Here is a 13,694-nt window from a genome sequence, read left to right as displayed (position 1 = left end):
AAGGAAAAACGTTTAATATCCTCTGTATTCTCCAGGTATCCTGGGACTATATACTAGAATAAACTATATCCTCTGTATTCTCCAAGTATCCTGGGACTATATGATAGAATTAACTATATCCTCTGTATTCTCCAGGTATCCTGGGACTATATGCTAGATTAAACTATATCCTCTGTATTCTCCAAGTATCCTGGGACTTTATGCTATTTATTTATTTATTTATGCTTTATATTCTCTGTATTCTCTAGGTATCCTGGGACTATATGCTAGAATAAAGAAGAAAACAGGATCAACCAACCACCAGGTTCACGATATCAGTAGAACTCAAGATCAACAAGATCAAGTCACAAGAGCAATCCATGAAAAGGTCTTGATAATAATAATAATAATAATAATAATAATAATAATAATAATAATACTGTAGATCTTGAAACTAGAGCGTCCCTCTATATTCTCTGTATATGAGAATGATATCCAGGATAGTTTAAACAACTCAACAACTCCGAGAATATCTCCAACAGAGGATGGAGCTAATGCGGTGTGTTTATTATTTTTTTCTTTTAAAGGGACTGTCACAGGTTTAATGCAAAACTGACAATGAACCATTTTCAAAGTCAATTTACTTCGTTGTCTCTGCTGCGTAAATCCCACTTCTATAGAGAAACCACAATTTAAGATTATCTATTTTTAGAGAGAAATAAAAGAGATATCTCATTCATTTTTGCTCAGGCAAAATGATAAATGGTCATTTAAAATTGAGTCGGCAGAACTTTGACACAGTGGTATGCGACTATATTCATACAATAAAGACGATCTTTTAATTCAATTTTCTTTCATATCAAGCTGTTAAACAGCATGAACTTATAAACATAAATCAATAGAAACTGTCAATTTAAATAGCTTCTATTTGATCACTTGTAAACTTGTAACTCGAAAAAGCTTGTTGACGATAAAAAAAATTTAAGTCGTCTTCATTGTATTGATATAATCGCCTACCACTGTATATTAGCTAATTATCCTTGTTTTTCTCTGCTAAATACTTTTCAATCGCTGTTACATTCTAAAAGGGTTTCTTTTCTTCGTCTTTTTAGATTTCCTTTTCAGTTTTTAATTCTCAAGGGAAATATGTTTTTGATTTAGGGAAGCCTGATCAATAATTTTGGTGATCTGGATCCTGATAGCTCTGTATTCGTTCTAAACCATCAGGTTTCAGACATTTCTGATATATCAGATATACTCACTCCGAGGGAGGACGGCGAAACAATCCAGGGAGGAAGCTTTATCGGAGAGGAGGAGACAGGACGGGTCGACATCGAAGATCAAGGAACGGGAAAAATCAGCTCCGAAGATCAGGAGACGGGACGAAGTGGGTACGAAGATCATGCGACAGAAAGAAACAGCTCCGGAGATCAGGAGGAAGGAGAAAAAAGATCTCTTAAACCTACAGAGGAGAATGAGGAAACAGGACGGCATGAATCCATGGATAAAGATGGAAGTAAAATTGAAAATATTGAGAAGGATCATATAAATCTTCCAAAAATATGGATCAGTAAATCCGCCAGTATGGAGCATGATCTTGATTAGAATACATGTTTTCGTGAATTTTGAAGTTAAATGGATTAAACAAAATCTAAGATGTTTATAAACCAGATTTCCAAGTTTTCACTTTTCAAGTTATTAACCGTTCTTGCGTTAAAAGCCCAACTTTTTTACTAGTTTTTAAATTGTATTTTGATGCAAAAAGCTTAAATATATTGAAACAGATGTAATCAAAATTGCACTTTATACATAGCTAGTTAAGTTCTTTTTAATTAATTGTAAGATATATGTATTACATAGTTTAGCCATTAAAGACACTTATATTTGCATTTTAATGTTAAAGCAGTTTATGTAAATACTTTAATAACACTTTTCATTAATTCATTAAGTAAATTAAAAACATTTAGTATTAGAAAAAATAATAAACTAGCCTTAGAGGGCGCTTCGCGCCCATCTTCTAAATATATTGTGAACATGTTCTCTTTGTGTACATCGTAAAACAAAACAAAAATAATTCGCGGATTTTCAAAATTTTAAAAAATTTAATGACGATCTAATTTTGATGGAGACAAATATTTGAAACTTCGATGATTCATAAACCTTCCCTGGAGTCCCTAGATGTCCCACAAAAAATTTGGGCCCGATCGGTTCAGCCGTTTTTACGTTTATTGGATACAAACAAACAAACAAACAGACAAGCCAAATTTATATATAGATATGATAAAAATATAGTCTATCAAATGTAATGATAAGAATTAAAATAAAAATGTTCAAACATTCTTTATCTGATTATATTCCAAACAGACTTTTTAAGGGACTGTAAAGGAAAAATGAAAGTGGTATAGGCTGAGTGCTAATCCCTTTAGCTCTTGATCGCGACCCATGAAAGTTATATCTGATGTTCCTGTCTCGAGAAATTGATATAAAACTGTATCAAATTTATTCGAAAATTCATATATATACTTAATTTAGTATAGAAACAGTAGGTTTAAACAGATCATATTCAGCAAATACGCAACCAATCTGAACTTGTAATTATTATTAATTATTATTATTTATAATTTTTATTTTTATTTTTAATAGATATAATTAATAATATTATTTATAAGTCCGTATTAAAAGTTTGTTTCAAAGACTCAATTTCTTTCACTAAAAATACGAAAGTTTATAAAAATAAATGGGAAATTTGGTTAACGAGTATTAGGCTTTTTTACAGTCAATCCTGCATGCAACACTTTTTATTTCAACAAAGAAATATGATTTTTGATATATTCTCTTGATATTTACGATATATTTACAATATTATATGGTTATTGATTATAAGCGCAATAAAGAACATTGCCAATATAAAACACTGTCAATATTTGGAATCAAAATAACATATTTATGCAAGGTGACTAAATTTTACGATGCATTCATTATTTCCACTATGTACAGTGAGAACCAGAAAAATCTGGAATAGAAAGACGACTTTTATACGCAAGTTATGACTTTAAATTTTCGAAAGAACATGAGAAACACGTCAATTATATAATATCTAATATAAAGTTTAAACTTTTAAAAAGTACATATTAAAGAAAATCCCAAATATTAAAGCTGGAAGATGATCATTCAAAAGAATGCGGGAATTTCATAGCAAAAAATTCGCGAAATATTGAAAAGTGTACTCAGCTGGGGTGATATTTTACTTTTAAACCCATAAGAACATAGTGAAAATTTTATATATGGGAATATATGGGTTTCAGGATATGTTCACCATAGATTAAAAAGTTGCCACCCAGGGCATAAAATTAATTAGTTATTTAATAATATAATAATATAATAACAACATTAAATACAAAGAAAGTATTGTAATAATGTCGTCTTAGTATTCAACGGTTTTATGGTTCTCACTGTAAGCTTATATTTTCAACACGTGCAACAGTGTACGCAATTCACAAATTTTAATATCTCTTATATAAAATATATTTAAAACATTGTACTGTCAGTACATAATGTACATACATCTTTACAATAAAGATCTGAAATGTTGCTATGAATGTACTCCAATCCATTATTAATGTATCTTCAGATGAAAAATATGAATCACTAATTTAGGAGAATGGTATTTAGAAACTAAAAGGGCACATTCATTTACCACATGTTCGTCGTAATCTTGTTAAATGTATTCATTTATCCAACTGAAAAAAATAATTCAAAATGTATATTAATAATATTGTATTCCCTCACAAAATGGTAAGTTTTATCAAACATTTTTTTGAAATTTTTCTCATTGACAACAGTATTTATTTATTAATCGGTTATAATAATTTTTCTTTTCAAGCTTTAACGCGATAACTTTTGATTTTATTCCATTTTGGGAGAATTAATATCCCGTGTATTTTCCTGTAATTGGAAAATCTTCTGGGATATTATTTCTCATAATTGTCCTGGGACATTATGAGAAATAATATCCCAGAAGATTTTTGATCTCAGAAAGCAGTGTTTCCAGGTTAAAATATTGATCATACTGTAGATTGTCCAAAGACTGGATGAAGCCAATTCTTTCTCCTCTTTAGGATGCCAAACAAATTGTAATAACTTATGTTCAGTTGGTGGTCTGGACTCACGCTCATCTCCAATTAAGTCTCTGAGTTGATTGAAGGCCCTCAGAACGTTTTTTCGGCTGCCTTCCTTGATCAACGCCTCAGAATCCGGGAAGATAATTGATGAATCTAACATCTTCCTTGCCAGTTCAACTATGACTGACAAATTCTGGATTGTTTACTAAATATTGCGGATTTTAGAGGTTTTTTCGAGTTTTGCCTTGAGTATAATTTGAAATTATATTTTTGCCGGTTTTACTTAATTTACTTTGTTCGAGGTTTAAATTCAAGCCTTTAAATCCAGAACGTAGTCCTTGCCACAACTCAAATTCTCTAATCCATATATCTGCAATTTCATGGCATAAACCTTTGATATTTTAAACTTAGATTAATTCATCTTACAGAATTCATAGTTTGAAATTTTTAAGTTGTACGACAAAGAAATGAGGATGAGAAAACCACAGTTCGTGGCAAAGACTCAATTCCTTTGATTAATTTTTATCCGGGGGGGGGGGGGGCCTTAGCCCCCTGTTTACACTCCTTCTCAGTGCTTTTTTCTCTGTTATGAATTTATTCTATAGTCTTGTTGTTTCGATGATTTCTGATGAATTTCGTCGTCTGTTAAACAAATTCTCCAGTTCAACTAAATCCTGAAATTAATATCTATTAAATTACCATAAATATATAAATTTAAAGTAACCCTCCAAGCGAAAAAGGCAATGTCTGATTTACAACGGTACCCTTAAAAGCTTTGTCTGATCAAGTATGATTTAGATTTTATTTAGTTTCATTTATGGGTTTTCTGCAAAAGTGACTTGCACATTTTTTCCTTATAAGAAACAATGGAGACATTATCAGAATTAAATACCATTCGTTTCAGAAAAACGACGTTATCTTCCACATTTTGTATCAGATAAAGGTTTTTAGGAGACATTTTTAATTCGTGCATTGTCATCTTTGCATGGAGGGTCACTTAAACATGTGCCTGCTAGAGTTGCAAATTACTCTAAACAAACTTAAGCTATAAGACAAACATTAGTGGCACACTCCTGTATGCTGAGTTCATTAGCGCCTGATCCAATCAGGGTTCAGTCACGTTTTTGTTGTCTATTCTGAACCAATAGAAATAGTATGGCGGTAACATCTATCTTTCTATCATTATCATTATCCAATCAGAGTTATGAATCCTTTAATCGGCGCTAACAGTAAATAGAAATATTTACTTAAGTTCTAATGACACTATAGTGGGCAATGTGCTCGGGAATTTGTCCAGGGGGCTTAATTTTTTTCCAGGTCAGCACCTGCACTCGTTGGGGCCTGCAAAATCCCTGGAAACCATAGATTTTACTGATCCAAGAGGGACTAAGCACCCATAGCCCCCCCCCTGAGTACGCCTCAGGTTGGTTCCTCTACTTTTTGGTGAATTTTTAGGTGTAGTTTTAAATCAAAATTTAAAAAATGTATGAAAATAAATAATCATTTAGAACTCTGAAAAAAGAAATCTAAATAAACCTAAAGTACGTTTGTGCTAAAATTAGAAGTTAATTAATAATCTTTAATCAATTTTGGAAATAATAGAATAAAATTAAAATTAAAAATAAGTCTAGATTTATAAAAAAGTGCTTACACAGATCGCATTGATACTAAATATAAATGAAGGCACCTAAACACAGACTAGCACTACATTGAGAACTAACAAACTCTGGAATAGAAAGACGACTTTTAGACTCAAAGTATGAGTTTAAACTGTCCCATGTATAGGTTGTCCCAATAAACATGGGAATTGAATGACGACTTCTATATCGTCTTTTCTCCATGCGGGATTTTTTCGTAAATATTAAACATATTAAAACATTCAACACCGAAAACCACTAGTCTCGGGATTTCCAAAATGTGGTCTAACATTTTTTCATATTCAAAACTGTTCAAATGTTTAATATCTCTGTCAATTTTAAAGATATACAAAGACGGTAGACCACATTTTGGAAAGCAATTGAAAGGAAAAACGTTTAATCTTTTTTTGATGCACTTTATGCCATTTATCAATCATCGGATATCAAAGACGACAAACCGTCTCTTAATTCTCATGTTTATTGGGACACCCTGTAAATTAAACGGAAAAATTGTGCAGTGTGCACAGATCATTTCTTTTTCTAATTTCTAAGCTACTACTAAAGCTATCTGCTTTGTAACAACATCAAATATAATTTTTAAAATATACTTTTAATGTCGTCTTCCTATTCCATAATTTTCTGTTTCTCACTGTAGAACCTACAACCCAAAGCTGCACCCATTTTATAAGAACTATCTTGCACATTTTTTGTATACAGTTTTAAATCTATCCATAGGCCGAATTTAAAGAATTTGAGCTGTGGCTTAAATATGGGCTTGAATATGGTTGGTTCCACTTAAAATTGTATTCAATGTTTCAAGATTTAAGTCGACGCTCAATTGAAACCGATTTTTGGCGGATTTGAGACGTGGCTCAAATTCATTAAATTCGGCCTCTGGACTCTCAAAACGATCACAGTAACCTTAATAGAGTCATAAGCAAAAACGATTGTGGGCCTACAACATTTTTTTCTAGAAAATGATTCCTATATAATGATCATTTCACTAAGAATAACCATCAAAAAAATAATTGGCCTTTCGCAAATCAAGGAAGGTTTTTAAATAGACAAAACTCGATTCTTGCATATTTTGGATATCATATTCAATGCTTGATCTCGCGGTCTATATGTTAAACTACAAATAGATTTAATCTTTATTCGATATCCAATGCATGAAGTGTCTAAAATTCTACCAATTAGAGTGTCGTATGTTAGTGAGCGAAACCCAGTTACATATAAAAGATTTTAAGTAGAACTAAATTAAATATAATTATATTAAAAAAACCTAAGTGCGTAGGTAAATGGATGAAACAGTTAATATTCCTTTCTTATTTCTAGAAATAATCTAATTATATTCCATTTCTCTGAAAATTATTTGGAACAATTATTCTCTATATCTCTGCCACGTGTTGTACAATGTGGGTTGGTAAAGCATGGATATCGTTCTATAAAATGTAGTTTCATGTATGAGCCCCCTTTTAGCAATTTTGAATTTTTGTGTTATTTCTGTGAATTTCTACATTGTTATATAAGAAAGAAATGCGCTAATCACTTTTGCAGCAAGAGGAACCACAAATGAATTAAACAGTTTAAAGAAACAAAAACCAGGATATATAATTCAAACATGGATATATAATTGTCACTAAAAATATCGCTTACAGTCCTTACAGTCCCTTTAAATGACCACGGCCGGCTATACATTCTACTACTGCATTCAGTGGTTATTAAGGAAGTTAAACAAATGATATATTAATTCGACACGGATAAAACCTATAAACCTAAAACTTAATCTTTTCACTGAGCAAAACTAAGCTAAAATGTGACTGTGCAACAGTGTTCACACATTTTTTTGTATTGTACACAATACATACATATGGCTCCAATCGTTGCATCACCCGAACCGGTACTCGTACCTACCAGTCTCGACTATATGCCTAGTGTAAATTCGACCCAGCACGCTTTATGCGACAAATGTATGCTGGCAAGATCTACATGTGTACGCTACAAGAATATCTAATGCAACTGTATTTTTCTTATACGGAACAGCATGTTTTCTTATACGGAACAGGATGTTTTCTGATACGGAACAGCATGTTTTCTTATACGGAACAGCATGTTTTTGCTCTGATTTTTACTTATTTTTGTTTTTCTTTAAACTTTTTTTATCCGATACTTGTGCTGGCACATAGTAGTGTCGGAACAGTACTGACTCAAGTCGGACTAGTAATGGAACATGTCAGACTCTTACATGACATTTAAGGCCGGACAGGTACGTTAGACCGGTACAGGTACCAGTTGGACCAGTACGCGTCGAACCAGGTCTAGTACAAGTCGGACTTGTACATGTACAAGTTTGGCTTGTACATGTACAAGTCGGACTAGTACATGTGCAAGTCGGACTAGTGCTGGTACAAGTCGAACTACTACTACAAGTCGGACTAGTACTACAAGTCGGGCTAGTACTTCAAGTTCGAATAAGGACTGTTACAAATCAGACCAGTACTGGTACAAGTCGGACTAGTACTACTGTAACAGTGGGCGAGTTTTGTTGATCTTTTACGATCAGCAATTCAAGGATTTTTTGGATCGCTGAGATCATAGCTACCAAGGGGAATCATGCCCCCTTTCCCCCCCCCCCCATCTTTAACCCTACGGTTCCCCTATTTGATGAAACTGATCTGATTCATAATATTTAGTTTGTATAAGTATCGTTCGATTTAAAGTTTGTATTTTTGTATCTTTTGTATATAAATATATTGTAAGAAAAACCGACTCGTTGAATATTTGAGAAACTCAGTGCATTGCTTTATTGATTTTGATTCATATACAATACTACAAGTCGGAATAGTACTACAAGTCGGACTAGTACTACAAGTCGGACTATTACTACAAGTCGGACTAGTACTACAAGTCGGACTAGTACTACAAGTCGGACTAGTACTACAAGTCGGACTAGTACTACAAGTCGGACTATAGTACTACAAGTCGGACTATTACTGCAAGTCAGACTAGTACTACAAGTCGGACTAGTACTGCAAGTCGGACTAGTGCTACAAGTCGGACTAGTACTACAAATCGGACTAGTAATGCAAGTCAGACTAGTACTACAAGTCGGACTATTACTTCAAGTTCGAATAAGGACTGTTACAAATCAGACCAGTACTGGTACAAGTCGTGCCGGTACAAGGTCTGGAACCATTCTTGTATTAATTAGATCGGTGTAACCTGTTCTTTGAGTGTAGAGCTTTGGTTAGATACTCCGGTAGTGTTTGTAACAGGTTGTACACGGCTTCCTGGAACAGAGCAGAGACGGAGTAGATCGACAAACATGTTCTTATATGCCTCATAATAGTACTGAAATAGAATCAATAAAAGAGGGATTGTGGATTTATTCTACCACGTCAAATGTATATTGCACTTAAGATTGAAATATTATTTGTTATGAAACATAACTCCACTTATTGATGAGCTATGGAGAAGGACAAAACTTGTTTGTTTTTTACACGTAATGCTTAGAATCAAAACTAAAGGAGCTACGTGATCACAAACTCAAACCAGTTATGTCGAATGAATTTTACCTTCTCTTTCTGTCTATATTTCGCAGTGCCGTTCATGTACTCTTGTTTTAAAGATAAGTTTTTAAAAATTTTAATAAAGATCTAAATATGTATTCTGTGTCCGAATTTAATGAATTTGAGCCGCGGCCTAAATCGGCCAAAAACCGGTTTCAATTGAGCTCCGGTTTAAATCTTGAAAAATGCAATATAATTTTAAGTGGAATCAACCATTTTGAGCTGCGGCTTAAATTTAAGCCGTGGCTCAAATTCTTTAAATTCGGTCTCTTGTTTTACAATTACGAGTTTCATTTAAATTTTGCAACAAAATAAGATGAGTTTCAAAGTTTTTATCAGTCCACTCGTTTTGATATTTTACGTTTAGCTTTAAAACCTTCAGATTTGGTTTCAGAAAATCATATTTTGTTTGATGTTTTTAGACTAAAACGAAGAGAAAAGTTCCAAAGTTTTGCCGGACATTTTTGTTCTCAAAGAAATTAGGAAATTGCCTCAGTCGTACATTTATGAGTGATGTCAACAAAACCACGAACGAGGGGAAGGGGTGGAGAATGGAAAATTGTTAAATTTTAGAGATGTATACCTTGTTTGTGACGCAGTAAATGAATGGATTGATAAAGCATGAAGTCCAGGTTAGAATATACGAGAGGAGATGAAGAACACTATTCTTAGAGGGAGGCATTGGGTCCGCAACTTTAACCACAAGATAATCAGCATTTATATATTTCATCAGCAAAAGGGTTAATGATTGAATATATTTGATCATCAAAAGGGTTAATGATTGAATATTTGATCATAAAAAGGTTAGATGGACAAACAATTGATCATTAAATGGTAGAAATGAATAAAATTGATCATTAAAAGGAAAAGGAAAAAATATTTGATCATCACAAGGTTAAATGAATAAATATTTCGCAATATTGTAACTTGTAACCACTTTATAAGGAATCGAGTCTTTGCCTCAAATTTAAATTCCTAAATCTTTAAAACCTCATGGTTTAAACCTTTGATATATCAAACTTCTATAACGACTTTTGGTTGCAAAGATATAAAATTCAGAGTTTGTGGTAATGACTCAACTCCTTTCAACGCAAAATTTACAACTAAAATATTAAATGTTAAAAATGATAAATAAAATGAATAAACCAAAGTTTTAAAAAAAAAAATCCTAACTTTATCTATGTTGGTTCCTGTAAGAATGCAGAAAGGTAGAAAGCAGATTACAAAACCAAGAAATATATAAAGCAAAGTTCGGGTCAACTCTCTCTCTCTCTCCTGTAATATTTACAGGTTCAAGGACAAGATTTAATAAATAGTAGGAAGTAATTGAACTACCAAGATATGGTAGAACCACTTTTCTTTAATTTGAACCGGTCGCACGAGAGAAGTTGTTTATTTTAGTCTTCCAAGTTCAACTGCTTCTTGCTAGTTATTAAACCTTGGACCAGATTTACAGAATAGCAAGAAGTAGTTAAACTACTTAGACTTTGTTGAACCACTTTTCTTCAACTTGAACCGGAAGCAAAAAGGAAGTGGTTAAACTAAGTCTCCATGGTTCAACTGCTTCTTTATAGCTATTAATTTCATGTTCATGTCCATGTTCATGTTCATGTTCATTGTTTATAATAATTGTCTTAAAACATTTTTTTTAGAAAGTGAATATTTGCAAATTATCTTTTTTCCATCTCATAATCTGAGTTCTTTTCCCTTATGTCCATTTGACAGCCCAAATTTTTATTTTGAATAATCTTTTTGTTTGTTTATCTTCTTGTGACTTCTACATTTTTTTATTTTTTTTATCGATTTTGATGGTTACTATATCGTTAGAACTGACGAGGGTCAACCCAGACCGAAATATATTTTCAATAAATGTGGAACTAACATGTACTTTTTTACTCTTCAGAGGTTTGGTCCATCACCATCACTGAATTTTAAAAGTTTATGTTCATGTTCATGTCCATGTTCATTGTTCATGTTCATGTCCATGTTCATGTCCATTTTCATGTCCACTTTCATGTCCATTTTCATGTCCATTTTCATGTCCATGTTCATGTCCATGTTTCTGTCCATGTTCATGTCCATGTTCATGTTCATGTTAATTGTTATATTTAGTTTTACCCAAATATTCGTTATTATTTCAGCGCTGAAATCTTTAGAATTGGATACCTTTAATCCCCATCGCTTAATCTGAATATCCAATGTGGACACTTTTAATTTCCTTCTTAATCCGCTCTTTTTCTCTCTTTTTCTCTCTTTTTCTCTCTCTGTCAGTTTCCGACCAATGAGAGTTCTGTTCTTAATGGGGTGCAAAATTTCAAATTTCCCGGCTTCTCTGATTGGCTGGCTCTGGTTTCTCCAACCCCACTCGATTGGTTGAGTTATAAACACCTTTGAGTTATAAACTTAAGATTAAATTAATCTTGAAATTAACTAGAAAAGAAGATCTAGCATTGATCTCGATATCCAATATTCTAAAGTTTTCAGGTCCTGGTTCAAGTGCAGGCTTAACAATATATTTTTTGAAGATATTATTCACCTTTATATGTTTATGATAATCAAAATTATTCTGATCTTCTTCTTCATGACCGTATCTACTGGCCTTCCTCGTAGCATTTCCTTAAACAAAACCACTTGATAATTAAAAATCAGAAAATCTTTATTACCACTTCTGTATGCCGAGTCCATTAGCGCCTAATCCAATCAGGGTTCAGTCATGTGTTTGTTGTCTATTCTGAACCAATAGAAATAGTATGGCAGTAACATCTATCTTTCTATCTATCTCATTATCTATCTTTCTATCTATCTCATTATCCAATTAGAAATATAAATCCTTCAATCGGCGCTATAACAGTAAATGGAAATATTTACTTCTACTGAAACTATAGTGTTACATGGATGGATATGAATTGTGGATATACCTGTGGATCTAACCCTCCAGTATATGGATATTTATATATATGATAATAGATATACATGTATGTATTTACAATTTTCAGTTCAATCTTTAAGGAAATGTCATTTAAATTCTCTAAATTCTCTAAAGCTGTAAATATATGCTAGCTGTTCAGTGGAAACCTTAAGAGCCATTCAAAAATAACTTTTCTTAAATATTAGCTCATTACAATTTTGCGAATTTTCTGTGATTTTGTGATTCTATCTTTATAAAATTTTAGATTTCGATTAAAATAATTTATATACACATTTTTGCTATAATAGGTTTGCGGATTTATTTTGGGCCAGTGGAATACCAAAACAAATTAAAATTTTCAAAAAATATTGAAATAACACCATGCAGGAGAGTTGCACAAAAAAGGTACAATTTTGCACCAGGCGCCGCTAATCACACTTTTTTTGACTCACCCTGTAGATATATAGGATATGGATATACCTGTAGAGTGTAGACCTAACCGTCCAATACAGGATATGGATATGGATATAACTGTATACCTAACTCTCAAATATATGAATATATATGGATATGGATATAACTGTATAGTGTAGATCTAACCCTCCAATACAGGATATGGATATGGATTTAACTGTAGATCTAACTCGCAAATATATGAATATATATGGATATGGATATAACTGTAGATCTAACTCTCAAATATATGAATATATGGATATGGATATACCTAGAACCGTACGGGGGGGGGGTGCAAAGGGTCAGGTGCACCCCCTTTTACCTAAAAGGGGGGTGCAATGACGAATTTTCACCCCTCCCCTTTCCTAAATAAGTTGCTTCTTCTCTTGAAAAACTGTAGATCGTTTTGAAACAAATCCCAACCCTATTTTCCAGTAGAATTATATCATTTTCTTCTCAATATATTTCGCCAAAAACTTTGGCATCATCAGGAGTTCGTCCTTACTCATTTGAAGAGAATTGAATGAAAAATTGAGATATTATCATTCAAAGTTTTCAAAGGAATTGAGTCTTTGCCGCAAACTCTGATTTTTAAACATATCTTAACATATCATAAACATATCTTAACAACCCAATGTTGTAGACCTTAGATATTTCAAACTATGACTTCTGTTATATCAAACAATCAAAGTTTGAAATATCAAAGGTTTACATAATTTGGTTGTAGAAATATAGGTATTAGAAAATTGGGATTTGTTGCAAAGACTCAATTCCTTTGTTATAATTCTGTATACTGTATAGTATACAGTGTATGCTGTATACTATACAGTGTATGGTGTATACTATACAGTATATGCTGTATATGCTATGTCTAAACAATTCTTTACTAAGGCTGTTCCCTCAGAGATAAGACCAGAGATAAGACCAGAGATAAGACCAGAGATAAGACCAGAGATAAGACCAGAGATAAGACCAGAGATAAGACCAGAGATAAGACCAGAGATAAGACCAGAGATAAGACCAG

General features: G+C 32.6%; 2 protein-coding genes across 2 annotated transcripts in view; one reads left to right on the top strand and one right to left on the bottom strand.

Moving 5' to 3' along the window:
- Positions 1-1,960, top strand: part of LOC111712724 (transmembrane channel-like protein 3) — a 38,598-nt gene extending 36,638 nt beyond the window's left edge. The window contains exons 29-31 of the mRNA XM_023487423.1: positions 249-367; positions 425-538; positions 1,141-1,960. Coding sequence (XP_023343191.1) covers positions 249-367; positions 425-538; positions 1,141-1,584 — 677 coding nt within the window. The 3' untranslated portion in view covers positions 1,585-1,960. The remainder of the gene's footprint in view (positions 1-248; positions 368-424; positions 539-1,140) is intronic.
- Positions 1,961-2,881: 921 nt separating this feature from the next.
- Positions 2,882-13,694, bottom strand: part of LOC111712728 (protein trapped in endoderm-1) — a 20,791-nt gene continuing 9,978 nt past the window's right edge. The window contains exons 7-11 of the mRNA XM_023487431.1: positions 11,843-11,922; positions 10,497-10,581; positions 9,890-9,999; positions 8,960-9,088; positions 2,882-4,774 (exon numbers count right to left, since the gene is read on the bottom strand). Coding sequence (XP_023343199.1) covers positions 4,700-4,774; positions 8,960-9,088; positions 9,890-9,999; positions 10,497-10,581; positions 11,843-11,922 — 479 coding nt within the window. The 3' untranslated portion in view covers positions 2,882-4,699. The remainder of the gene's footprint in view (positions 4,775-8,959; positions 9,089-9,889; positions 10,000-10,496; positions 10,582-11,842; positions 11,923-13,694) is intronic.

This window comes from Eurytemora carolleeae, unplaced genomic scaffold, assembly GCF_000591075.1.
Source record: "Eurytemora carolleeae unplaced genomic scaffold, Eaff_2.0 scaffold1318, whole genome shotgun sequence".
Taxonomy (NCBI): domain Eukaryota; kingdom Metazoa; phylum Arthropoda; class Copepoda; order Calanoida; family Temoridae; genus Eurytemora; species Eurytemora carolleeae.
This window is presented reverse-complemented; position numbering and strand designations above follow the sequence as displayed.